This window comes from Ascidiella aspersa, chromosome 7 (assembly GCF_963924565.1).
Source record: "Ascidiella aspersa chromosome 7, kaAscAspe10.2, whole genome shotgun sequence".
Taxonomy (NCBI): Eukaryota; Metazoa; Chordata; class Ascidiacea; order Phlebobranchia; family Ascidiidae; genus Ascidiella; species Ascidiella aspersa.
In genome coordinates, this window is record NC_139453.1 from 22,021,371 (window position 1) to 22,049,296 (window position 27,926).

Here is a 27,926-nt window from a genome sequence, read left to right on the forward strand (position 1 = left end):
TGCACATCTAGATTCTAGATACACATGCGCGCGTTTTAAACTGCACGTGCAAAAAATGTCCCCAATGGCTAGTAGCACTCGCAGGCCGCAATGCCAGAATTTCCTATTGTGCAGAGCCTGGCATCCGGTGTAGGGTTGGCTTTTCTTAACAAGGAAATTTGAGACGAAGTTGAGGTAATGTTCTCTTTTGAAAAGCAGACTAGTAGGCCTAGTAGTGTACAGCAGTTTTGTTGTGTTATATTTCTGTGGCATACTGATAGATCAGGGGTGGGCAAATTGCGGCTCGCCGGTATGTTTTTTGTGGCTCTTCTAGTTGAATCGTAATGTCAAAAAAATGTAGAGGTTACCGTGAGTACCGTTTATAAACATTTCTCTCTTTTTCCTCATTTAGGCCAGCGTTTCGTTTATGACGTAACACTAGACATATAGTTTGAAGAGTTAGTTAACAAAAGACTGATTTTATTAAATATTGTGCGTGTTATTTTGCTATTACCGTTATTATTATTGTGTTGATTACTATCGTTTTGTTATATCACAATTCTGTTATTATTGCGGCTGGCCTTGCATTGTTTACCGTTTTTGTATTGAAATAATTTTGAGGCTCTACCATTGAATACATTTGCCCACCCCTGTGATAGATAGTATACTTGTTCGTTAGCGCGATACAGAAACAGGCAAGAGAGATAACTGAATCGGACTTACCCATCAGACATGCGAAACTAAATTCAGTCTATTTAACATTTCAAAGTCGATCACTTGTTTGCAAAAGGCGATGTGAGTTTTCACAAATACTTGCTGGAACATAACATAAAATGCTACCATTTAACTAAATTTTTACTTTGAATCTATATACTAAAATTTTACTTTGAATACATATGTCATATCGTAAAAAACATTATGTTATGCGCCAGTCAAACTAAATTAAGAAATTCTGTTAACCGCAGCGTTTCTTAAAATGTGATATGTAAACGCACGGGGTGTTATTTAACTTTGTGAATTGCAAGCTATAACATGAAAATTATGTTAAAAAATTAAATATTGAGTTTTGTCTGGTTAAATAATGACTGTGTGTTGCAGCCCACTGTAGCCTACGAGTTCACTCGTCATTAGGGTGAGCCCAATCACTTCCGGCATATAATGGAGAATTCAATTCTTTCCGAAAAGGTTGGTTTAATTAGCATGATGGTTAATTATAGCCATAGGCCTACACCATAGCAGCTTAACGAGGCTAGCATGAACTGCTACTTTTAGAATCTACAAACCAAAGTAACACCACCCCATCCGTCAGAAATCAGTGCAGTTCTAAGCAAAAAGGTCTACGACAATCAGTGCATTCAAAGGATCAAAAAGTCCGACTTTTAGACTTTGAGGTCATGGACAATGCACTAATTTGCATTAACAAATATGCATAAGAAGATTAAGTTTAACAATACTTGACCCAACCAAACCCAAACGCTAACCAGCGCCCTAACCCAAATAATGTGCGATGATTTAATACTTATAACGCTTCAGGCCCCAATACCTCAATTTGTGACGTAAAAATCTTAAATACAATGGACGAGAAACCATCCGAGTTTGGGCTTTTTTCCCCAGCATTTAAAGAATTATTGAAATAACGCACATTATTTGGGTTAGGATTCGGGTTAGCGTTAGGGTTTAGGTGGGTCAAGTGTTATTAATCCTATCTCATATTTTTTGTTATCTTTTCTGAACTTTTAATGAATCTTTTTAATTTATCTTCGCCGGGAGTTTACCTAAAGGTCCAAATCAGTGCATTGCCAGGACCTCAAGGTCTAAAAGTCTAGACTTTTCTGCCATTGGATGCCCTGATTGTCGTAGACCTTTTTGCTTAGAAATGCACTGATTTCTAACGGATCGGGTGGTAACACATTAATGTACGGCAGAAAACAAACTAAAAACAAATCATTGCAGAAAACCAACTACCAAACATAGAAATGATATACCGGTATTATTAAAAATGCTTTGGGAAAGCTCAGTTGTATGTTATGTTAATCTATTAAAGTGAGCACGAATGTAACTTTAGGAAGTCCATAATGTTCAGAATGTAGGACAAAGCACTGACTTTAAACCATATTAAATAATAAAGTAAATAAGGTTTGATTTAAATGCGCACTATTTCAATATAGTTTTTCCAAAGAGTTATTGATCAAAAAACTAGACAGGGTCCAATAAATTTTCCACCCGTCAGAACTAACGTAATTTCGTTGATGAAAGGCTTGACATATGACCGATGCTTATGTGCTTAAAATATGACCGATGCTTATCCTATATGTATTCAAATATGTGGTTCAAAATACCGAGCACACAGTATACGTGTTATTCTTTCAGGTCCATGCGTTTAGTCAGGGGAGTTTTGAGTTTCGCATTCAGTTTTACTTCTATTACGATATAGTAATTAAAATACCAGTTTATAACGCTTGATACGGGAAATCCGTGTTTCCACATGTGCTCAATCGTAATCCTACACTCAAGACCTAGTTTTGCGGCACGAGTCGGCCCACATGTCGCAAATCAACGACGCCTGGTCGTCTACAAAACAGCTAGTCCCCTGTGGCAAACAGTCGAACTTAACAAATAACTGTGTCCTTCCAAGCACAAAGATATCTGTAGTGCGTAGGCTATGCTTCATGGATTTGTATGTGGTTTGGCCTTTTATAAAGCACTGTACAACCCGCTATTTTCATTCTTAGCCGACGACATTCAAAACAACCGTTTTATTGTATTCTTTCTTTACCTAAAGAAACATTAAAACTTGATGTCAATAGAGACTAGCGTTCATTAAATTTTGTATTAGATTTTCAATTCTTCAAATGAGCTGTGCATTTTGTTAAGGAACGTCGATTGGGTATTTTACCCAAACGCATGAGTACAGTAAAGCCTGCACTCGAGTCTGCATGAAAGACGAAGTACTTTAGACCTCGCAGTACTTACCCTATACTTAGTGACATTGCTGGTCGTGGAAAGCATTTCTTTTTTAAAAGTAGTGATTAAAAACAAGTGCCACTTTATGGAATGTGATGAAATATGGCGCGTGATTTTTATGCTTATTTCAGTTAACCTATGTAACTGGTTTAAGTGGTTTATTTTTAACGGAGAAAAAGCTTGAATTGTTTAATTGATAGTTAAAAGTATAAAAACGTTAATTTTTATTTTTGAGGACTTACGTTCTCGTTTTGTAAGTGTTTGTATACTTTTTACAATCTAAATAAAAAGGTAGTTATAGCTCATGAATCCTAGTTGGAACTAGCTTTAAACCCGATGTCAAAACCCTGTTTTATTGTTTATATTATGCTGTATATTAACATTAGTCGCCCATGTAAGGCGTCTAAGGCAATGTGGTTGTCCAAAGCCTAGCTACGTAGAAAGGGGTGTTCAGACATGCCATGCATTTTGTCATGTTTCGACCATTTTACAGTTGTTTCCTGACATAGCGAAACATTGATTTTGCCCAAGCGTCTACAACGCTACATGACTAAGCTATGCAGTAGCAGTATGCAGTTTGCAGTATACATTTTATACAGGCAAAAGTGCAGTTGCGTTACTGTAGGTACCTATTGCCTGTCACAAGACTTGTAAAGCGTTAAACGTTTGCTTGTGACCTGACAAGACTGCAAAGTACAAAGGTTGTCGAAAATAACTTGACTGGGTCGTTTTGACTTGACGAGGTTTTAAATGAGTCGCGAACATCAAATGCTCAAAATCATGAACCAGGATTCGCACTTTTCAAACCTTATAGCTTGTTGACGGACTTCAGTTTACTATAGACTGCTTGTATTGTTATACGTTGTTGACAGACTGCATTTTAATAAAGGTGTGTTTGACCAAACAAACGTGTTACCAGACTGCAGTTTATTAGTGCTGTGTAGAACCAGTAAAATGTCATATTTGTTGTGGTACTATAGGTTCTAAATCTGTCAATGGTGGAAAAATGAGTTAAGTTGCGCTTTTATTGAAGAAAGGCACAAATAGTCATAATTTCTGTTTTTGGTCATAAAAATATATCTTTTGTTTTACTTCAATATACAAAGATTAAACCCACAACTGAAAATAAAATTGCTGCAAATTTAAGCCTACATAAATAAATACTTATGAACTTCTATTATTGTAGTAGAATAAATGCGACGTAAAATGTTACCTAAAAATAGAGTTAACTCCACCAGGCAACATATCAATGAATAGAAGTCGCTCTTCTGGTGTAAACGAAGTATAAACCGACGTTTCGGCAGCAGATATTAGCTCACCTCATCAGGGTTAATAATTAAAACGATAATGCGTTAGCCATCTTGAATACTAAAAGTATAGCATAAAAAGACTACAGAATAAAATTAATGAATCTAGACGTCGCTGAAGTATGCGATAAGCTGTGACGCGACGAAGTCATCCGGTGCAGAACTGCGCCGTCGGACAACTAGCGTTTACCTACTTTGGGCCATGGCGTTAGCTACAACGACGAGTAAATAGCCGGATACCACGAATCCTTTTTGTTCATGGTGTTAGGACATTTGTCAATCCGGAATGATTCAATGAACCGTCTTTTGTAATAGTGCGGTTCCCAGTCTAGAATTTTACAATTATCCCAATCAATTCCGTGTCGAAGTTCAACCGCATTCTCTGCCAGAGCTGACCGGGATGCCCTTTCATGGAGGACATCACGTATATGTTCAAGTTTACTGGTGTGAAATGAACGTTTAGTTTCCCCTATGTATGTTACCGAACAACCTCCACAGGGAATCTCATAAACAGCCCCTTGACGCTTTTTTGGTTTAACTGGATCTTTTGGTGAAGGTAAAATGTTTCCAATTTTTCTCTGGCCGTTTTGAAAGCTGTAGAAATGTCGTGGCTTTTCAAAATACGTTTTAGTTTTTCTCCCAGACCTGGAATGTAAGGAATAGACCTTTAGGTTCTGGTTTAGCTGTTAAATGGTTATATTTGGTTTGGGGTTTGAACAGCCAGTCGAGGTATCCGTTTATTCTCATGGCCTTTTAAACATGTTTAATTTCGTTAACTTCGTCCTTATTGTTAGTACAAGTTTTGAAGCTCGGTGTAGCAGGGTGTTCACAACCGAGCGTTGGTGCTGTAGAGCAGTGGTTCTTAACCTTTTTTGTCTTACGGACCGGTACAATTTCAAAACAAATTTTGCGGACCGGTAGACCTTCAAATATCAAAATCAACCCAAAATGTAAATATGACAAAAGTATGCAACTTAAAAGCAAATAATGGAAACTTAAATTCAATGTGCAATTTGCTGCTGTCTCTTCGATGTCATACGTGTTATACGTGATTTCATTAAAGTTTTTCACATACAACTGGTCCTAAAATTTAAGATTTAAACGATCTGTAGCCTACTTTTAACAGTTGGGCACAACACTTGCATTGTGTCGTACGATAAAGTCCAAAGTAGACTATTACCTTTATGTTACGTCACAATGTTGCAAATTACGACTCTGGCGAAGTTCTAAATTTGATGGACAAGCCTTCAGTATCTTGCATTTTGTAGTTGAGATTTACGATTGTAATATATTTGGCGGACCGGCAGGAAAGTTGACGCGGACCGGCGGTTGAGAACCACTGCTATAGAGGGTGGTCCGATCTGAAATTCAAGTAGCGATCTGAATGTGTTACTTTTCTAAATACCTACCTTGGAAGATAGTTTACCTGACCGGTCTGAGTGATTAATAACTCCAGAAATGACATAGAGCATTTGTTCTCTGTTTCCATTGTGAATTTTATATTTGGTTCCAAGCTGTTTAAGTAGTCTAGGAACTGCTGTATCAGGTTGTTTTTTATTATAACATACGTGTCATCCACGTATTTTCGTCAAATTCGCGGTGGAGTATGGAATGAATTCATGGCGCGTTGCTCGATGTCCTCCATAACCAAGTTTGCCATAGTTACTGAAACCGGTGATCCCCTGGCTGTTCCAATATCTGTTTGTAATGTTTACCTTTGAATTTAAGGTGTGTTCATTTTAAACGGACTCCAGCCATAAGACCGAGATAAGAACAACACCAACGTCAGAATAAAGCACAATTCGGAATAAGGCCAAAATAGGACTAATACCTAATGATATTGCTACCGTCTAAATCGGAATAAGTCATAAATCCGTCGGAATAAGACCTAAATGGTCAGAATCAGGCCTAAACAACACTTTAACTAACCCCAAACCCCACCCCTAAGTACATCACTAACTCCCCTAATAATTTCAACACTAACCCATTTTCTAACCCCACCCATTACCCACCAATAACCCCAAACAGGACCAAAAATCCGTTGCCAAAACAGCGACGCCCTGACGGCGCCGGTCAGACTATGGCGTCCAAACCTTGGCACCAAAACGTCCGATGCCAGACAGATGGCCCCCGATCGTCCCATACCCTTTATCCACAGGTTCTGGCGTTATTATGGCCATTTAGGTCTTCTTCCGATGAATTTAGGACTTATTCCGATGAATTTAGGTCTTATTCCGATGAATTTAGGACTAATTCCGACGAATTTAGGCTTTATTCCGATGAATTTAGGCCTTATTCCGATGAATTTAGGACTAATTCCGACGAATTTAGGCTTTATTCCGATGAATTTAGGCCTTATTCTGATGAATTTAGACCTTATTCTGACAGATTTAGGTCTTATTTAGACGATTTTGATGTTATGCTGTACGGGATATTACTGAGTATTTGGCTGTATTATGTTGTTGGTCTTAATACTATGGTGTTATAGATTATTCTGCTTTAGGTATTTTTGCTTTTTAGGTCTTTTGTGTGTTCCCATTTTAAACATGTTGTCAATCCTTCTAATATATCATTAATATTAAACTTAGTCCTGTTTTCAAATGTGTGTTGTCTTGGTTAAGACGTGCTTTAGCTACTTGTATAGCCAGGTGAGCAGGAACTTTGGTGAACAGGGAGACAACGTCAAACAAGACCATGCTTTCATCTTCTTGTATTTGAAGACTTGTAATTTCTTTAACAAAATCAATCGAGTTTTTACTTTAGTAGTGTGGAAAACTACTTGATATAGAAATGATTTATTAAAAATACTTTGGGAAAGCACAAATGTAAATTCAAGAAGTCGCTAATATTCATAATGTAAGACAAAGCACTGACTTAAAACCATATTGAATTACTATAAAGCGAATAAGCTTTGATTTAAATGCGCACAATTCCAAGTAGTTTTTCCAAAGAGTTAAAATATTGATCAAAAAACTAGACAGGGTCCAATAAATTTCCTAACCGTCCGTACTAACGTAATTTCGTTGATGAATGGCTTGAAATATGACCGATGCTTATGTGCTTGAAATATGACCGATGCTTAGCCTATTATAATATATTCAAATATGTGGTTCAAAATACCGAGCATACGTGTTATTCTTTTGGGCCCATGCGTTTAGTCAGAGTAGTTTTGAGTTTCGCATTCAGTTTTACTTCTGTTACGATATAGTCATTAAAATACCAGTTATAACGCTTGATACGGGAAATCCGTGTTTCCACATGTGCTCTATTGTAATCCTACACTCAAGACCTAGTTTTGCGGCACGAGTCGGCCCACATGTCGCAAATCAACTACGCCTGGTTGGCTACAAAACAGCTAGTCCCCTGTGGCAAACGGTCGAACTTAACAAATAACTCTGTCCTTCCAAGCACAAAGATATCTGTAGTGTGTAGGCTATGCTTCATGGATTTGTATGTGGTTTGGCCTTTTATAAAGCACTGTACAACCCGCTATTTTCATTCTAAGCCAACGACATTCAAAAGAACCGTTTTATTGAATTCTTTCTTTGCATAAGGAAACATCAAAACTTGATGTCAGTAGACTAGCGTTCATAAAATTTTGTATTAGATTTTCAATTCTTCAAATGAGCTGTGCATTTTGTTAAGGAACGTCGATTGAGTATTTTATCTATACGCATGAGTACAGTAAAACCTGCACGCGAGTCTGCATGAAAGACTTTTAGACCTCGCAGTACTTACCCTATACTTAGTGACATTGCTGGTGGTGGAAAACATTTCTTTTTGAGTCGTGATTAAAAACAAGTGCCACTTTATGGAATGTTATGAAATGTGGCGCGTGATTTTTATGCTTATTTCAGTTAACCTATGTAATTGGTTTGAGTGGTTTATTTTTAACGGAGAAAAACTTGAATTGTTTAATTGATAGTTAAAAGTATAAAAACGTTTATTTTTATTTTTGAGGACTTTATTGAGTTTTCGAATACGTTCTCGTTTTGTAAGTCTTTGTATACTTTTCACAATCAAAATAAAAAGGTAGTTATAGCTCATGAATCCTAGTTGGAACTAGCTTTAAACCCGATGTCAAAACCTTGTTTTATTTTTTTTATTATGCTGTATAGTAACATTAGTCGCCCAACGCCCATGTAAGGCGTCGTCCAAATTAAGGCAATGTGTTTGTCCAAAGCCCAGCCACACAGAAAGGGGTATTCAGACATGTCATGCATTTTGTCATGATTCGATTATTTTACAGTTATTTCCCGACGTAGCGGAACATTGATTTTGCCCAAGCGTCTACAACTCTACATGACTAAGCTATGCAGTAGCAGTATGCAGTTTGCAGTATACATTTTATACAGGCAAAAGCGCAGTTGCGTTACTGTAGCCTAGGTACCTATTGCCTGTCACAAGACTTTAAATGAGTCGCGAACATCAAATGCTCAAAATCAAGAACCAGGGTTCGCACTTTTCAAACCTTTATAGCTTGTTGACGGACTTCAGTTTACTATAGACTGCTTGTATTGTGTTACACGTTGTTGACAGACTGCATTTTAATAAAGGTGTGTTGGATTTAACCAGTGCTTTTCAACCCGTGGGATGACACGCACATGTGCGGATGAAAAAAATTGTAATGCGGATGACTAACGTCGTGCAGATGAATGTGCGGATAAAAATGGTGTTATTATTTTTTATTATGTGTAATACAGTAATGAAATAAGCTGGTGCGCCCATTTATGATTTATAGGTACAGTAATATAGTCTCGTAGCGGTTTATTGCAGCTTAAGCTACCTATTTTTGTAGTAGCCAAGACTTAGTTACATGGTTTTAAGACAAAAACCCTTTTATTGTTATTTCACAAACAAAACTAAAGGTTGCAAACTCACTGACCTTGTTTCGTGCGGATGGAAATTTTTCGAAATAAAAAAGTGCGGATGGAAATTTTAAAGGTTGAAAAGCACTGGACCAAACAATCCGTGTTACCAGACTGCAGTTTATTAGTGCTGTGTAGAACCAGTAAAATGTCATATTTGTTGTGGTACTATAGGTTATAAATCTGTCAATAGTGGAAAAAAATAAGTTATTTTGCGCTTTTATTGAAGAAAGGCACAAATAGTAATAATTTCTGTTTTTGTGTCATAAAAATATATAGTTTTTTTTTCTTTCAAAATACAAAGATTAAACACACTACTTAAAATAAGAGCACAACTTAAAGTAAAATTGATACAAATCTAAGCCTACATAAATAAATACCATGAACTTCTATTATAGTAGTAGAATTAAATTGAAAAGTGCAACGTTTAATGTTACCATCAAGAACTGTTGTCTAACAAATTTTTGTTACCTACATTGAACTCGCTAATTTAAATACATTCAAGGATACGGCAGCAAAGCGACCGCTCGAAATATTAGAAAATTATTGGGGTTAAATTGGCAAACGTTTAATTCCAAAAATATAGGCTACATGACGCGATTAGCACACAATCGAGGTTCGTGCATTGTTTATGTACATTAATCGATTATTGACATTTATTAACAACTGTATGGCTGCACGGAAATACGTAGAAAACGTGATCAACACACAATCGATACGGTACATTTATCCTGATAACTTTCGAGTTTGTGCGGTGGTTACATACAATATACAACGGCCAATCGGCCATTTTGCAAAGAGGATTTGGCGCAAAGCGCAAAAATATACTTTTAACTCGATATATGGCAGAAATTGGGTGTAAAAACACGCCTGTTATTTGTTAACCAATCTTGTAACGTTCGTTAGTGGCAGGGTAGGACCCAATGGATGCGATCCACACTGTTTGACGTTCATAAGGTTGCATCTTTATAACGTCATATTTTAACTTGGTGAGGTAATATTTGAATTTTTGTGCCTCTTATTGTTTCGCTCCTGAACAGTAAAATAAATGAACTCGCAAAACTGTGATATATTTGCTTTTACCAAAATCTTATTTGCGAAAGAGAAACACATTCAATTTTTTGTTAAACACGATTTTTTTCGAATGAGTTTTGTTGTTTTGTAAGATCAGCGACCACTATGTTGCCTTGTTATAACCGTTTTACCCTTATCCACCGTTAATAGACGAGCGTTAAGGAAGCACGTTTCTGCTGATTGTGTAAAACCACAACCACATCTGGAATAGCACTGAAAGCACCATTTGTTGTTGGATAACCGGGTTGACTGGCGCACTGGTCACCGTACAAACGCTATGTCGCAATTACTGCGATCGATCGGCCTCGTCGTTGCAACAGTGATTGTGGTCTCCACTCTGATTTTTTACGTCACATGGGAACGAATGCTTCCACTGAATTTCCCGAAGTTCAAGTTCACCAAAAGGAACATTACGGAACCTGACAAGTAACTATCACTGTTGTCTGTGTATTTGTAATATTGTTTTAGACAAACGCAAAATAGGCCTTCATATTAAACTAACTATTTAAGTCTAGCAAACAATATGAAGTCATGGAAAATTGTAAAACTTATAGCTTATAACAGGCTTGTAAAGAATCGTTAAAAAAAAGTAGTTTAATCAGGCACAAAGTACCGACTGTTGAGTGTTGCGCACTTGAACTAACAAACAATGCTAAACACCTAGGTATACCATGAAATGTAAAAAGTGATGTGACGACCAAAACTTAGGATTAGTTCCACATAGGCTTACAGGAAAGCGTTTTAAACTGGAATTCTGTGCAAATTGCAGCTCAGTTTCTTTGGCAGGTTTATGACGCTGTGTAACCGCCCCCATAAACTTGTTTTAAAAACACTACCGAGCGCAGATATCAAATTTATACGAACAGGTTACAACTTGGACGAAACCTGTTTCGATGAACCAAAAAATGCCAGTTTTTAGGGTGCATATTCATGGAGACTTGAATAATGCATGGCAGACCCTAATTAAATATTAATGGGTGCTGGCCATAGGTTCTTTTGAAAAAATCATCGCCAATGGTACCTAACAATAACACTATTAGCTTTTTTTTCAGCTGTTTTGCCGAGTTAAGGGTTAGAAACAGACGTTTATTGTACAAAATATAGTATTTTTATGTGAACAAAGGTTACTAGTAGCGTTCAACAACAAGCACCAAGCTAAAATAAACGTTTTTGTCGGGAAAACTTATAAAATAGCTACTGATCGTTTCCACCAATGGTCGGCAAACTGTGGGCCGCTACCCAAATGTGGCCGCTCGGCTATTTTTGGTGGGCCGCGTATAGTTATGAGCTGTATAGTTATGGGCCGCATCATAGCTGTACACTCATTGCACTTTATGTTAAAAGTTGGTGTGACATAGAACTTCTAAATTGACTCAGCTTTAAAAGACCCACGTGCCAAATGTGGTTCTGACAGCCTATTGAACTATATTTTTTTACTTTTTTACTATAACTATATGTAAACGAAATTTTTTTCGCGCTTCGCGGGTATATTTTTTGTTTTCATTATGGCATGGCAGTGTTTTGGCCATCAATTGTTCCGCAGTGGTTTTGCGTAGTGGGCCTTCAATAGCTCTGGAAGAGTACTTTCGTTCGCGACAAAAAAGTTTCCCGACCACTGGTTTACACGTTACTAAAACTACTGCCCAGCTTATCTCCCAAGTCATTCGTAGGCTCAAATGCATATACACTTAACGATAGTCAATATATTTGGTTAGACGCGTGCGTCATTCATTGGCAAGTGTTTCCCAATAAAGCAGCTACCTAATAAAATTACACTCTGTAGCTAGCTTGTAATGAACAATAAGGCACATAAGTTGTCGATGTTAGAACTTTTAAAATACATAATTCATTTGTTATTATATTTGTTCAATCATGTTACGTTTCGTCAACTTCTTGGTTTAAGCGCGTCGACAGGCGCCAGTTACCTTTACAAATGCATGGTAACTTAACGAAAATATACTTGGCAAAAAGAGTTCAACGCCTACTCAGTTCTTGAGGTAAACGTATCGTATTTGTGGGGAAGTAAAGGAAGTGGGTGGCAGGCCATTCGGTAACTAAAGTAAGTTCGTTGACTGCAGCCTCGCGCAGGCCTGTGCGCTCCACCACAACTCAGTAGATTACCCCAGTACTCTTCGACCGGTGTGACGGTGCACCTTATATGCATAGGGTGCACCAGTACGAAAAGGTATACAAGGGTGCAAAACAAACTTTTATTCAACTATTAATGTTACATCGTATTTGCCAGTAATTACAGTTTTCTATGAGACAATCGTATTTTTTTTGCCTGACTGTCGTGGTGCAAGTTGTATTCCTGTGTTCTGTGTAAATGTTAATACTGTTTTATGACATGCAGTACTTACTCGCAGCTCTCAGTCACAATCGAACTCTCACCGACAGTGCGAAAACTTCGGCAGCTCCACTCGGTTTAATTGACATGATGATATTGATATGCATAATGTTTTCATATCGCTTTTTACCTCAGTTTACCTAAGAGTTCACCAAACCCCCCAAAAAGTGAAGAGCACTGGCTTTACCAACGTTGCTTTACAGACTGATACTGCTTTGGAGTAAGCCCTGGAATGCAGAGGGTGAATCTCCGCCAGAGGGAAGCAAGTTCGGGCCTTGCATCTTAACCTACGACCAAAAGTCCCTCAGCCGCGCGTCGGCCGTCGTTTTTCACTTTTGGAAGGTGCCCGTCGAGTGGGCCAACTACAGGTCAGTTAGCCAACACGTATATGCGGTTGGGCGGGTTCACGGCCTTGTATAAAGCTTTTCCGCGCCGTTGGTTTCGTGCCATTTCCAGCTCGCTAGGCATGACCGCTTCAAATCGAGCGAGCCCAAAACAGTGTTGTATTCGCTTCTAAAAAGGAGTTGTTTTCTCTTTTTCATTCGCTTGGATAGGCTTGAGATATAATGTGGACACGTTTAGAAATGTTATAATATTGACATATGATTAAGAGGTTGTACATTTGTAACACAACATCCTCCAAGACTGTAATGAGTTAATGAGCTGGCGAAATTATATTTGAAACCTTGTTACCCTCAAGCTAACTGTTTACCAAAAACCTATTTTTAACACTTCAAAACAGTGCTTTTTAACCCGCGGGATGGTACGCACTTGTGCGGATAAAAAATTGTAATGCGGGTGACAAATGTCGTCCGGATGAATATGCGGATGAAAATGGTGCATATTGTTCATTATGAGTAATACAGTACCGGTAATGAAATAAGCTGGTGCTGCAACTTGTGCGTAACAGGTATAGTAATGTAGTCTCTCATTGGTTCACAGCAGCTTAAGCTATGTATTTTATATCGGTTAAGGCTTAAGTTTTAATACACAAATCCTTTCATTATTGTTTTACAAATAGGGAAAACTAAAGATTGCAAACTTACTGTGCTTGTTTCGTGCGGATGAAAATTTTCCGAAACAAAAAAAAACGTTCTTTTAAAGGTTGAAAAGCACTGCTTTGAAATAAGGCGACTTAATGCACTTTATTTACAATAATTTGAACGTTTATTTTGGTAACCATCATAAACATATTGGACGTAATGTTTTCCCAGAAATATCGAATCCCTACTTCACAGCCTGAGCACTACAAGACGAGACGTGTCAGTGTTGTATGATTGTAATTTAGGATGATACAGGCGAACTGCCATATAAAACATAAAACAATAAAAGGGCGTAAGATAAATCGGTCAGCGACCAAAACCGGGCGGAAAAGATTGTCTAAACTGGTCGTAATCCCAGCCTAGGCCAAACTAACTTTCGACTATTACGAAACCGTCCAAAAACTGCAGACCATGAGAAAATGGTGTGGGAGCTTTAGTAACTAAAGACAGCCAACGTGATTAAATAAGGTATACCCAGGTGAAAGGTGAGGTGCAGAAGTTAAGAGGCAAGAAATGTTTTGTGAGTGAGAACGCAATAATTAAAATAAGGCGTAAACAACACACAACGAACGATAAAATGTTCTGTTCAACACTAATTCTGCTCTGGTTTACTTCGAAGCTTCGATTCAACGTATTTACCTGATACAGCATTTTAACCAACTTCTCCAAAAATTAGGTAATGACAACGATTTTGAATGGTTGATAATTGTAATATCGTTAAATAAACGAAATACCAGTTTTGGCAACTCGATTAGGGTAAAAGGCGAGCATTCGGTTCAGCATTGTCTTTTTGCAGGGACCAAAAGCAGCGTTTCGTATGGTGGAGTAAGGAGAGTCCTTGGGTCATTCAGTGGTTCGAGAACCAGCCACTGACGCAGTTCGACAACTTTTTTAACTGGACGATGACTTATAAAAGGAACGCAGACGCCTACATGCCTTACCAGTCGATGTATCGAATGTTTAAGGAGCTCGCCAGAGGCAAAGAAGTTGTGGATAAAATCATATCGAAGAAGAAAGCGTTGGTGGTAAGTCATCTTTTTTATAGTTTTTTTAATAACCAAATTTGTTTTTAAACTTTGAAAATCGATTTCCGACACTTGGACACATTATTTCGGTATACTTCATTTTTGGGTCAAACAGTAGCGCGGTCCGATCGGATACCGAAAACACGATTAATATATGCTCACACAAGCAAAATAGATAAAAATTACACGTTTAAATGTATTCTTTTCAGAATATCATGTCAAATTTGCTTTAGCGTTGAAAAGTTTAATCACATTTAGTTCAAGGGTGTCCAACAAGCGGCACGCGTGCCAAATGTGGCACGCGACCAAATAAAAAATGGCACGCAAGCCCCCCTGAATTAGTTTATTTGCTATTGCAGCCAATTGTAAAAATATACCTAATTTTGTATACAGTAAATTGCCATTGTTTATTCACAATATAAAACAATCGCTACAATCACGACAACGTACAATTACTTCTAATACTATTACATTATATTGTAGTGGAGGCTAGCATTCACATAACTATAAAGTTCGGTGTAAAGAAACAAAACGTCAGCTCACCGACGGACATTTAGATGCAGTAATGCGCACTGCTAATACACGTTTTTTTATTTGTAAAAAAACGCTCTTATTATTAGAAAGAATTATATTACTAAACTTTGGCACGGGATGAAGTTATAGGATAAAAATTGGCACGCCGGCATGTTTGAGTTGGACACCCCTGATTTAGTTGTATACCTGCTGTTTTTGTTAAATCCATCTTTTACGATAAAAATCTTTGGGTAAAATTGCAAATGATGGCTGGAATTGCTGAAATAATTTGGTATCTCATCGACATCGATTCCACCTTACTATCGGACTAGTGCCGATACCACCGCTTAATGTTGGGCATGGGTTCCGTTCTGATAGCTGGAAAATTCAATAAACATTTTTGACACCAATTAAAATAACTTAATATATTATTTATAACTATTTGCAAATCGCAAACTTCCTAAATCACTGTTCGTATAGCTCTTGATCAGTGGTCGGCAAACTTTTTTTGTCGCGGCCCAAATAACTCTTTTCATAGCTTCCGGAGGCCCAATACGTAAAATCACTACGAAAAAAGGCCGGATCCAGGATATTTGTTTTGAGTTTGAGGCATTAGATTGGCGTCACAAAGGTACGCCATAAAACAATTGTTCTTAGTTATCCTCGAACGAACTCGTGCGCAAATGTGAATCTACAATCCGGTTTGCGAAACGTTGAACTTGACGTAGGGGAGATGTGGGACCAGTGGTTCACTTTTGACGTTTTTACATCGGCAGGATTTAGTTTCCTCGTAAAATGGTATTTAGAAGTCTTAACACAAACTTTAATCTATCCGTCAACATACCACAGCTTTTAACTTGAAATGTCAGTACAGAAAAAGTGTTTATTTTGCATGCAAAGAATGCTACTCAAGTGAATCATTTGTTCCCCAACTAGAAAACATTAACTATATATATGTTTGTAGAAGTTGTATTTTTTTGGGAAGTCTTCGCCTACACAGCGTTAGGCTGTGGACACAAAGAAATGGTGAAATATTAAACGGCGCCTCGATGCCGAAACACACCAATATTTCAAATGAAAAACATACTACAAAACCAAGTATACGCGCGTAGCGCGAAAAAAATGTGCGCTAACTTTACATAGTTAAAGTTGGCTTTGAAAGGCACTCACAGGGCCACATTTAGCACGCGGGCCACACGCTGAGACAATACGAAATTTCTTACCAGCTTTTAAAATACAATAATATATGTACAGCATTCACGCGGCCCACAACTACATGATAAAACTAAACTATTAAAAAGTAGCTTGCGGCCCACTAAAAATGGCTGCGCGGCCCACATTTGGGCCGCGGCTCACAGTTTGCCGACCACTGCTTTAGATTTCACATACCATGGATTCTCTCTGTTTAAGAACGGTATCCGCTCTTTATATGACCATCAAGCTGATAGCCTTACAATTTAAGAGTTACAATTCCCTAATTAATTTGTATGGAACGCGATAAAAAAGCTAATTGGCGTAACCCGCTGACTATTTGTTCCTTAACGAACAGGCGTGGGTCGTAAGCGAGTGCACGGGCAAGAAGGGCGCGCGCATGCGCATGGACTACGTCAACGAGATGATGAAGACACTTCCGGAGTTAGACCGCTACGGCAGCTGCTTCGGCAATCGGGACGACATGCCCTGGTCAAAGATGGCCGGCTTCATCGGCGCGCACAAATTCTACCTGGCTTTCGAGAACTCCCTGCACTGCACCGACTACATCACCGAGAAGTTCTTCAACAACGCGATCCGCTACGGCGCCGTGCCGGTGGTCTGGGGAGCGCGCAAGGCCGACTACCTGGCCATCGCGCCCCCGCACTCGTTCGTCCACGCCGATGACTTCAAGTCGCCGCGACACCTCGCCGAGCACCTGCTCTACTTGGACTCGAACGATACCGCCTACCGCGAGTACTTTGCCTGGCGCGAGGAGCCAGACCTGGACGTGGCCGAGATGCGGCGACGAGTTGCGCTCGCCCACCCCGAGGTGGCTGTCGATCAGCACGAGCGCTTTGGCTTCGACGACCTCTGCCATCACTTGTGGAACGACGACGGCGCGAAGGTGATCCCGTCGTTGAGGAAAGAGTTCATCGATGACGAGCCGGAGGAATGCACGAGCAAGACGTGATGCAGCGGGTACAACCTGGTGGAAGGCTCCCTCCCGTTTGTGATTTTTGCGAATATTGGGCGTCTGAAATAAGGGGAGTAAGGAGTTTGTCGTATGGCCGTGCCCGACAAATTGCGTCACTGGTACTACGCAACGTCAATTGAAGAAGTTTGTTTTGTGAATTCAGCGTGACAACTGCTCCTTTTTAAAACCTTAAAAATTTGCTGTTTTAGCGTGACCAGTTTGTTTCCGGGTATTTTATGTCTAAACAAAGTGTGTTTTGTTTGTGCAAGCTCGAAACTTGGTCTAAATCCTTTAAAAAGGTAAAGCGGCAATAACGTGGACAAGCGATATTTTTGTGCAATACTACACAATATGTTAATGTTGATTCAAAGAATGTTTTTTATGTTGAACTATAACAACTTTGTAAAATCGTGCGTTCTGTCTAGTTCTGAGGCCAGAAAGGTTGTGCCAAAAAAGTAGGGTGCTTAAAAGGCTATCCCTCAAGCAAATAACACTAACTCACATTCATTATCGTGTGCACTGTGATTCTAGTTCAAAAAAGCACCGTTTGTATTGCGGTTGTTGTAATGGCATTTCCTGTTTTTAGAATTATCACTCATCCCTTACTGCTCATATGCAATTATCGTTGTATCGTCTTTTCTCACTATTTAGGTAAACTATCTACGTTCGTTTTGCATTTTTCGACTCAGAACATAGAAAATAAACAGAGTGGTCTGTATTTCTCTAAAGCAAAGTGCTTTCGGCGTATAAATAGCAAAGGATAAACTAACATTGCGATATACAAGAAACAACAAGATCAATGCGCTAGCTGTAAAAAAATTGAAGAATAAATGGTCAGAAGAACGTAAAGCACAACTGCAAAAAACACCTTTAAACAGAATAGGATGCAATACGGTTGGGTCATCTCATAAATGCTGATCATTAAATCGATTTACATCCACCACATGCAAAATCAAAGGTATCCAATAGATAGCAAACATGGAAGGATTAATGTAAAAACTGACGTTCTAATGCCGATAAGCTATCGCGCGCTCTTACACCAATGAGCGTTGGTGCGAGTTTTTAATCGCACGAATTGTTGCTTGTTGATTTATAAGGAATCTCTTTACATGTAACGTCAGTATCCTGATGAAGACGTTTTGTATAGCACGTCGAAACGTCGATCCATTATATATTCTGCTGGAAGAGCAGCACTCCGTTATATATTATGCCTGGCAACAATAGCTTATTTCATGGAAGGATTAAGTTACTTGGGGTTTTCTCATAGATTGTTTGTTTCGGAAAATCATGTAACTGATGATAAAAAACGAATTTGATTCATAAAAATAAAAATGCCAAACCATTACATTTCCATTGAAACAATTTTCGTACAGTGTTCGATAAGATGGGGATTGGGGGGTATTGTTTTATTGACGTATAGACGTGTTTTATTGACGTATAGAGTGCTTATGTAAACTCTGCGATTTATGTCAAGACGTGTCCCAACTTGTCCCATACGGTTGTAGAACAGCTACACCGTCGTCATTTCATATAAAAGCTTATGCAACACACATCGAAGGCATTGCATGCGCCGCTATGGTCCAAGATAATAAATACAGCGACTGTCAGTAACGATCGGCGTAGCTGTCTCCATCCCACATCACGAAGAGCCGGTGCGAGTAGAGGAAGATGCAGAGGAGGTTCTTCATGGCGAAGAGTGACGTGTATGTGTCGGGCCCCGGCAAATCCCAGCTTATGGTGAGCGCGATGACGGCGATCCTCCAGGCCAGCCTGGGCAGATCCTGAAGGAGTAGGATCACGCAAGCGTAGAAGGTCTCCAGCTTCTTGCGATCCGACGGGAAGAGGTCGCCCTCGTGCCTCCGGCTCAGGATGAAGATCAGGCAGAGGAAGCCGACGCCCCAGAGCGCCATCGCTCCCACAAAGAGGGCAAAGTCCCGGAGCACGGCGTCCTCCTCGAGGCCGGAAACTATCAGACTGTCCAGATCCAACGCGTGCAGTAGCATTTCGAACGCGATCGAGTTAAGGTGAATTCGCTGCAGCGACTCGGGTCGCCGGATCTGCACCCTCGTCATAACCAGCAGGAGGCAGGTCACGTGATGGATGACGAGAAGCGACCAGTCGCGTCCCCATCCCAAGAAAGGCGATTGTGGATCGGTGGCGTTCGTTGGCAAGCCGGTCACTTGTCTCGGTTCATTTTCAGATGCTGATGATGTTTCTGCTGCGTGTTGAAAAGTAAGTTTAGTGAGTGGGCAAATTCACATTGTTTATTATATTACAACTAAAATTGCCATAGTGAGAATCCCCCAAATCGCAAAAGGTGGGATAATACGCTGTCAAGGTGGTATAATAGGCTGCCTGGTGTTCAGTTGGTCTGTGTTGTCGCGCCAATACTATTAGATATTGGGAAATATACGATAGGTGGAAATAGTATGGTATTGAGTTAAAAACATGAGCGCATTTCATGTTTTTTGTTATGATACCCGATGTTTTTTAATTAGTGAGAATTTAAGTTTTCATTTCAAGTAAGAGAATATTAAACAAATCGATTCAAGCGCATCTGAAATTGGATTGAAAATATATTTCTTTTATTTTAGTCAAGCTGGATAAATCTTATCAGGGGTAATCCAAACTATAGCAAATCAATGACAATAAAGTACTAGGTCTATTTTTTAACTATATGTTTGAGTTTTAAAGATAGACTGAAAATGATTCTCAAATATAATTACTCTGGTAAATGTTTTGATTTTTGCGTAATTCGTTTAAATTGGTCAATTGACATGTTTTGATGAAAAATAAAAATCTGTAAAACAGACATATTTGAAAGATGCCTACAGCCGATTTTTTAAGGCGGATCACCATCAAGTTCTGCTCTGGCAATTTTGATCGTTTGCTTTCGGAGATAAATAGCTTTCTGCTGGTTTTCTTTGTATGGTTTAATTTTCCCCGACAGGCTTTGCTTCACCTGAGAGAATAACAGTTTGCAAATCTGCTACAAGAGAAGGCGCAGACTAGTTTTGACAGCTTAGCTTTTTACATTTAAAGTACTTTACGCGAACCAAAGCCTTTTCTTAGCAGTTTGTATATGCTAGAGGTTCCTAAAAAGAGGTCCATGAACTTCTTAGTGGTACGTTGACCAGTTTTAGCGGGTACATAAAGGACTAATTGACTTCTTAGTGTATAAGATTAAACATGAAAAGGATTTTTTAAGTACGCTTTGGCGCCTGCTTCTTGAACATATTTAGACTTCATTTCAGTTTAACATGTGCTAGACCCAAAACGTTTCTTTGATCCACTTTTTATGACGTCATTTCTAAAAAAACAATTAATGCCGATCCGGTCGACGCGAACCAAAAATATTATTTACGTTGTACGCGTTAAAAAAATTTAAAAAACCCTGATTTAGTCTCTTATTTTTCGTACGTGAGTTCCCTTCCACCCACAAAATTGTTATGGCCTCAAAGGCCCTAATTTTTCTTTATGTATAAAGAACCTCGATTGTCTTGACTTAACCTGTAATTTAATTACATCATTTTTTCTTGTTTTCGATTTAGTTACAAATATTTATAGCATGTCCTTATTTTGGTTTAGTTAGCAAGAAAAGTATGGCAAATAATACATTTCCAATAACCTTTATTTTTGCTAATAGTAATAAGCAGCTTTGGTGATAAACGTTTACTAAAATTATGGAGGGCTCTTTATGTGAGGCCGATAAAAACACGTTTATAACAGAAGGCTATCTTATCTTTCACGCAATCTGCGAAATTACAACAAAAAATTAGTCTACGGAAAAGTTACGTAAAAAGTTGCAAGCTTGGGGTATATTTAAAAAAATTGGAAATTCCTGTAAAAGCAAACATTGCACAAAGCTATATTCAGCGTTTGCGTTAAGTAAGTCAACTAGGTAACCAACCGAGAATTTCCTGTGTGCTTGAGGCTGTAAAAGTAATTGTTGAAGCAGTCGTAACTTCAGATGTTTGTTCGACAGTTGTAGCAAAGTCAGTCGTCTGTTCACAAGCACAAGTGTAGTTTAATAGAAGGTAAAAAAACTTTAGAAACATTTCAATCGAAAAAAACTTTGAAATTCCTATATATTATACAACACACTTGCCGTTATGACTGAATCAGTCGCGTTTATTTCTCTGCGTCGTCTTAACAGCAATCCAACAGAAGATGTCACGTCATTGCTAGTAGAGTGAACAAATTCCGTTTCCCTTAAAGGTAAAATATTGGTAAAACCGGAAAAAAGGGTTGGAAAAGGAAAAGGGTTCATTTAAATTCCGAAACTTGTTTTTTTAAACGCTTTATTTTATACCACAATCTCTTATACGCAGCGTTATAGAGCAAGGATAGTTTTTAAAACATGAAAAAGTCAGCCTTAAACATAAAATTAGCCAACAAACGAGTTTTTGCTCTTTGTCGCCACCTATCTATTGTAATATGTCGCCACCTATCTATCGCAATATTTCTAACTTGTACTCACGTGAGAGCGCCAACGTCAATAAACCTGGAGTTGTAAATTGCTAGTTCCGTAAAGGCAAGTGCAGGTATAATCGTTAGCAAGCAGAAAACGGTGTTAGGGTCCATCCTTTAAACAAAATTAACAAAAAGCTTTTAAATAGTATTACCGCCTGAAACATCTACTCAACATCGTATTTTTTTAACTAAATTCTAAAAATGGTAAAAGTTATAAAATTTTAACTTAAAACTGTTCAGTCCGTGACAAACCTAACAAACTAAATATTTGCTGTACATACAGATACATTCGCTGGTGGACTGTCATTGCTTTTTAGTAGTTTTAAAGACATTAATATATAGTTTTATAGGAAAAAACATATAGCAAAACTTTGGTTTTCAAGAGTTGTATAACAGAACTAGGTCGTTATTTGTGTTTTACAACCTACCACGTTCTTCCCCTCCAGTGCATGTATTTATAGAAGTGCCAGTAGCCGTGAAGGTGTGCCTTGTACCAGAGGGCTTGCAGACCGTCGCCTACAAAAGAACACATATTTGTATATACCGATATATTCAAGAAAAGTCCAATCAGTCATTTGGAGTACATACTCTCCACTTACATTGTATAACCTCACCTAAATGAAAATGCTACAGTAACCTATACGGTGCCTGCATATTAACTTTACAAAACATGATCTATACCGCAGCAAATCAGTGGCGCATAACTTTACAGCACCAGTGTTTGTCAGCCTGTGGTAAGGGTAATTTTACAAACTCGAGGCGTAATTTTTGGCAGTAATATGAAAATGCATTTTAATGATAGTATGCAAAAGGTAGTAACGTGCTTTTTTATTGTTTATTTAAACTCAATCATTTTATTAGGACATTATAAGTTGCCCCTTTTCAATATTTAAAAGTAATAATTTTACCAAGGGCTAACAATCATCTATTGGTTTTTCTAGGTGGGTAAAATACTTAATCACAAATCGTTTATTAAAAAATGCGACTTTCAGTCAAAAGGTTCCACGATCCAGTTAAGCACTCTGTTGCAGCCATAGACTAAGCAGCATAACGACATATTGCGTAAATACAACGGGCGCAATATCCGACAAGTAAATTCTAAACAATCAACACGGAACACTTACATATTGAAAGAAGGGCCCCCAAGCCGAGAAGCGCGTAACCCCAGTGGGGAAAGTCGAGATCGGTGACCGTCAGTCGCCAAATGCAAACGGCGCACAGTCCAAGAAGCAGGCATCTGGCAAGACACTCGCCGAAGAAAGAGCAGAGAAGCTTGCGCACAATCGCAGAGCGCTTCATTTTCGGGGCCTTAAGCTCGTCGATTTGGCCTGCAAAGTAATTTGTGCCATTTTTGTTCTTTTTGTCGCCATTGCATGTTTGAAACTTTCCAGCTTAAAGGTACAACACAATACAATGCTCAAACACACTACAATGTTCTCTTTTACAAACTAGCCAAGAGGCCATATTTCCCATTTTTATTGGCATTTTAACTACTTAAACGTAAAACATTTTCGTGCTTTGCGTGAAACCTATTTATACTTCAGGTATGTTTGCGCTCAGCCTAAAGTCGCCATGCATTGCTTGCAGCTATCAGCAAAGGAAGTTTCGCCATCTTGTATATCGGCGTTTTATTGCGCTTAGCCTTAGCAGGAGTGAATTGGGTCTTTTCAACTAGAAGTCACGTAACATCTATTCAAATTAAACCATAGACTGGAAAGTGTTTTTTTCTACACTTTTTCATTGTGATGATGGATATCTCCAGATAAAATTTAATAACTAAGAAACGAACTTTAACCCTGATTAACAACTGGTATAATAGTATGATTAAAAGCTAAACATTTTAACAACAAAAATGTGAAACAAACTTCATAAAAGTCCGTCGAAAACAAGCTTAGTTTTGTCCCTCGACTGAAAGGGTTGCCCATCCCTGTTCTATAGGTTTGTGCCGCCGAATGCCAAATCAACGCAAAACGTTTCTCGCTTTCTCGCGCTTAAACGCACACTTCTAAATATTAGGTGAATATGAAGTCACGCTCTGCCAATTATGACTTTACAGCTAAAAATAGTTTTTTTTATAGGAAATCAATAGGCCTTACACGAGTTTATAGCCCTAGGTCCGTCAAAACCTCAATCCAGCACTGAAGGAATTAGGAAATTCAAACATCTTAAAACACTGAACGTATGTAGGCTATAGACATCATACACAGACGTTGAATGTTTTAAACGTTAATTCGACAGACAAGGCTTACCAGGGAAAGTTGTGCAATCTGACTAGACAAAGTAAAGGTAACCGTCGTAAGTATAACTAAACAGGATCTTTCTGTCAAAAAAATCTAGCAAAATGGTCTGGCTATATATGTACAATGTACATCTTAATAGGCAAACTTTTAAAAAATTACTCAAATTCTTAATTAAAATTTATCTGGCCTCTAAATTTAACCCTGACTTTCCGCCAACTGTAATTGCGAATAGAACCTTTCTAAGGCGTGTGGTTTACACGCCTTAATACAACCACATGTTATGCCCAATCTAACTATGAAGCGGTGTGCAAGACTTCAGATGACTAAATAGGTACATACGACTGGCACAGTCTCTTCCTTGGCGATTCACCATTTCCGTTCATTGATATTATTTTGCATATCGACGTCATGTCATATAGGTCGTGCTTGTGGCCAAGAACGCAAGTCAACATACTGTTTTGCAATTGCAGTTTTAAATTGGCGTCACGCTGTGTTACGAAGTAAAAACTGTTCGACAAAAACATATCAATTTAAAGCAGATCGTAAAATACTGGATTGTTATTGTTAAAAACAGTTGACGAAAAGAATAGGTTGGTGATATTTTGACTATGTCATCAAAAAAGCCCACACCTTCTTTCTTCTGATATTGGTTTCTTGCATCTTGCATTCTCAAAAATAATAAATTAATAAAAAGAAATAGGCGATATTGCGACGAGATACTGTACAGTGTACAGCAGGTCACGATGTACTTTAGTCAACCATAATTTGGATACCAATTGCGACCACGTATAATTTATCCGGTTACCCTTTTAGTATCACGAAAAGCGTTGCAGTTCGCAGTACACAATTTTCTCTTCAAAAAGATTGCTATCGCTACCAAATTTATCATAGGCATCCACCCGGGTCGCCCATATATTCGCTATATGTGTCTTGACCCAAGAGCTGTAAAGCGAAAAGTTGTTCACTTTACAATATAACTATGAAAATAGGGCGTCACCAAACATTTCGATAAGCCTTGATAAAAGTAAAAATGGAAAATCTAAATCAAAAATTCAGAAGAAACAAAATTTAGCTTTGATAAAACCTACACATTCACGTTAAAAGAAATATTGTTGCAACAAAAAGTTACAGATATTATTATTAACCGTACATGAAATGAAATTTTTGTTACCCGCATTGCTATAGGGGCCTAACACAATTAAGTCGTCTTTAAACCTTTTTAGGTTGCGGCACACTTTCTACAAAGCAGTAAAATTATAACTTAATATTCACCCTAAATACACGGAAATGTTATACTTAAATAATATAGCATTAATTATCAGTTATTTATTTTAAATAATATGCATCCAAGCCCCGCGTGTATGCATGGCTATTCGTAATATATACACATAACCTTGTAGGCTACGACTATTTCTAATATTTTTTTAATTACAAAAACCTTCACGACACACTTGTCAATCACACTGATGTGTATTGTCTCACAGTTTGAGAACCACTTGCTAGTACCCTTATATATAGAATTAGGTTCTTTCGCATGGGCTGTATACTTAGCAATAATTTTAACGGGATTCTATCACTATTTTCACTTGTCGATTTTTGCTTCGGAAAAAATCAGCTAACTGTCATCGACGTAAACCATCATTGCATTCTTTCCGATAACGGCCTATTTCAAAGATAGAGGCAAGTTTTCCGGTTGCTTTCTGCTTTTCTACCTATTTCCAAACGCAGTTACTTCCTTATTATTACTATCTCGCCCTCTCTTATACCTGCTTCCATCTTCCGTACGCCCACGATGGCGGTCTGCGGCAAGGTCCCTCTTCTGTGCGGCGATGAGGGGGCGCCGTTCGGTTCAGGTGACGTCAGAATGACGTCATGAAATCCGTTGGCGGACGATGCGTCCATGTTGTTGTTTGTTTTTCTAGTTGCAAAAACCGTTCAATTGAGCCACTATTTTTTAGGGACAAACAGTGGCAAATAAGCTACGGCTTAAAATTTACAAATCACAATCTGAACCTAAAATAAAAAAGTTTTTTTTGTTTTATAAACACTAGCCTAGTGGTTCCCAGCCCTTTTTGTTTCGCGACTCAAATTTGAGTTTACGAAAACTTACGCGACCGCTTAATGTTCTATGAAACATAAAACAGAGTTAATTGATGTTTTCGTGTCTGGACAAAAATATACTAAATTTGACAAAATTGTCCGGCTATACGCCAAAAGTGCGAACAACTAGCTGAAGTTATGGTTCAAGCCTCCATTCGTCGCATTACAATTGTCATTAGACAACACTTTTCAACTGAAGTAATATTTGATTCTATGATGGAAAACAAGAGTAGGCCTAATGGTGCTGATGCCACGCAACTAATTTTGCAAATGACAGTTGATTTTGCTCCTTCTACTGCTTAACGTTTAGTTTATACAGTTTTTTTATTTTATCAATTACTAAACGGCGACTTCTCCAAACAACTCTTTGGCGACGCCCAGGCAAGGAACCACTGTACTTATCATTGCTCAATACATGGTTACAATAATCTGTGCATTTTGGAAAATGTGGTTGAAATTTATTAATTATTGCTATAGCAAAACTTCTGTGTGGAAAAACTGTCAAATGTCAAGCGAACATCAACTGCAAGTAAATAAACCTCTTGTAAAGCATTTGGTTTCATCTTTACTAACATATCCGGACTGTCCGGTGTTCCATAATGGCAGTTTCAACCTTTCAGCATAAGTGGCGCATCACTTTATCTGATTCTGTTTTGGATTTTTGACTTTCGATGCACGTTCTTGGGGTTGCGTTACCGATGACGATAATATAGAGTTAAGTTTCGTTACTATAGTGATTATAAAAACACCTGATATATTGCCTACCTGACACTAATATGCCTATATTTAGGGCCATAATCACTAGAAATTTGGGGCATTTTTTTAACGTTTTTTAGCAATCTCCAATAACAAAATGTAGGGTAAAGCAATAAATAGTTTGTTTTGTTTGGAAAGTGTTCAAAAGGTTACAACGAAGCAATAATGCACCAACATTTGTTACTTAAGCCTGCACTGCCTTTTTGTCAAAAAACAAAGTTGTTTGAAAGTCAGACACTTCGTCACTATGGACGGCGCGTGAATCCAAGGTCTTCGGTAGATTTGTTGACTACAATTTAGGGGAAAATGGCGAAGCTGTGGTTCTTAAGATAAATGCCTTTTTAGGTTTTCTTATAGTTTTATATTGAACTACTGCTAACTTGTAACACAAACGTGAAACATGCCCCTTCTTAAGCTAATGTAATAAAAGTGTCATAAAAAGGTTTTCGTTGTCTTACAGCTGGGGGTGTTTGTGTAGGAAAGAGTTTAAAATTTTAGCGGTTTGGATAGAAAATGGCATAACACTTTGGCTACAGCTATCTTGATCTATGAAGGTGTCTTAGAACGACCAGAACGATAACCCTTATCGCGGATAATCTAAAACACCGTAATTTGTTGAAGGATTGACATAGAACTATGCGAGATTTCGAAGCGTATGTCCTGTTTAACCATGGAGTTTGCAGAACTGAAGGTGTGTCAGATAGACAAACTCAAAGAGAAGGCCAACCACCATGTAGCCCCTCAGGGCCTGGTGGTCCATTCTTAATGTCGCGATTTTCTTAGCTGAACATCACTTTATGAGCCTGTCTCCTTCTAATTTGACTAAAGATAAACAAACATAACTTTAATAACACATTCGCTTGCGCTTGGCATGGTAGCCAACTCAGGAAATACTTTAAAATACAGGAATCGGAATGGTTTCTTTGCAGTGAAAGGCACGTTATAGCCATGCCATCCCACAAACGCAACGTAACATAATTCGAAAACTTTCCTAATCGTCTCGACGATAGCTGTCAGGTCACAAGCACTATATTAATATATACTGTAGGCTCAGTCTAAACCGCGAAAAT

The 27,926-nt window shown here is 38.3% G+C and overlaps 2 protein-coding genes across 2 annotated transcripts; one reads left to right on the forward strand and one right to left on the reverse strand.

Annotated features, from left to right (window-relative positions):
• The first annotated feature begins 9,723 nt into the window (after positions 1-9,723).
• On the forward strand, positions 9,724-17,560 carry LOC146138327 (alpha-(1,3)-fucosyltransferase 7-like). Its single transcript, XM_083394819.1, has 4 exons — positions 9,724-10,618; positions 12,743-12,907; positions 14,379-14,607; positions 16,670-17,560. The coding sequence occupies exons 1-4, from the start codon at positions 10,470-10,472 to the stop codon at positions 17,282-17,284; spliced, it is 1,158 nt and encodes a 385-aa protein (XP_083250945.1). The 5' UTR covers positions 9,724-10,469; the 3' UTR covers positions 17,285-17,560.
• A 403-nt stretch (positions 17,561-17,963) lies between these two features.
• LOC146138328 (uncharacterized) lies at positions 17,964-26,070 on the reverse strand. The gene is made up of 7 exons (XM_083394570.1): positions 25,767-26,070; positions 22,885-23,088; positions 22,189-22,276; positions 21,768-21,872; positions 21,442-21,498; positions 21,198-21,373; positions 17,964-19,505 (listed from the first exon to the last, which is right to left on the reverse strand). Exons 1-7 carry the CDS (start codon positions 25,900-25,902, stop codon positions 18,892-18,894), a joined length of 1,380 nt encoding a protein of 459 aa, XP_083250696.1. The 5' UTR covers positions 25,903-26,070; the 3' UTR covers positions 17,964-18,891.
• Between the last annotated feature and the right edge of the window lie 1,856 nt (positions 26,071-27,926).

What these genes read in the sequence shown, in the direction of transcription:
- LOC146138327 (XM_083394819.1), top strand. Translation starts at nt 10,470, where the DNA reads ATGTCGCAATTACTGCGATCGATCGGCCTCGTCGTTGCAACAGTGATT. An exon ending in GTCGAGTGGGCCAACTACAG is followed by an intron (nt 12,908 to 14,378) that starts GTCAGTTAGCCA and finishes GTCTTTTTGCAG; the next exon opens with GGACCAAAAGCAGCGTTTCG. An exon ending in CGAAGAAGAAAGCGTTGGTG is followed by an intron (nt 14,608 to 16,669) that starts GTAAGTCATCTT and finishes CTTAACGAACAG; the next exon opens with GCGTGGGTCGTAAGCGAGTG.
- LOC146138328 (XM_083394570.1), bottom strand. Translation starts at nt 25,902, where the DNA reads ATGGACGCATCGTCCGCCAACGGATTTCATGACGTCATTCTGACGTCA. An exon ending in GGGGGCCCTTCTTTCAATAT is followed by an intron (nt 22,277 to 22,884) that starts GTAAGTGTTCCG and finishes GTTCTTTTGTAG; the next exon opens with GCGACGGTCTGCAAGCCCTC. An exon ending in ATTGACGTTGGCGCTCTCAC is followed by an intron (nt 21,499 to 21,767) that starts GTGAGTACAAGT and finishes TTTACCTTTAAG; the next exon opens with GGAAACGGAATTTGTTCACT.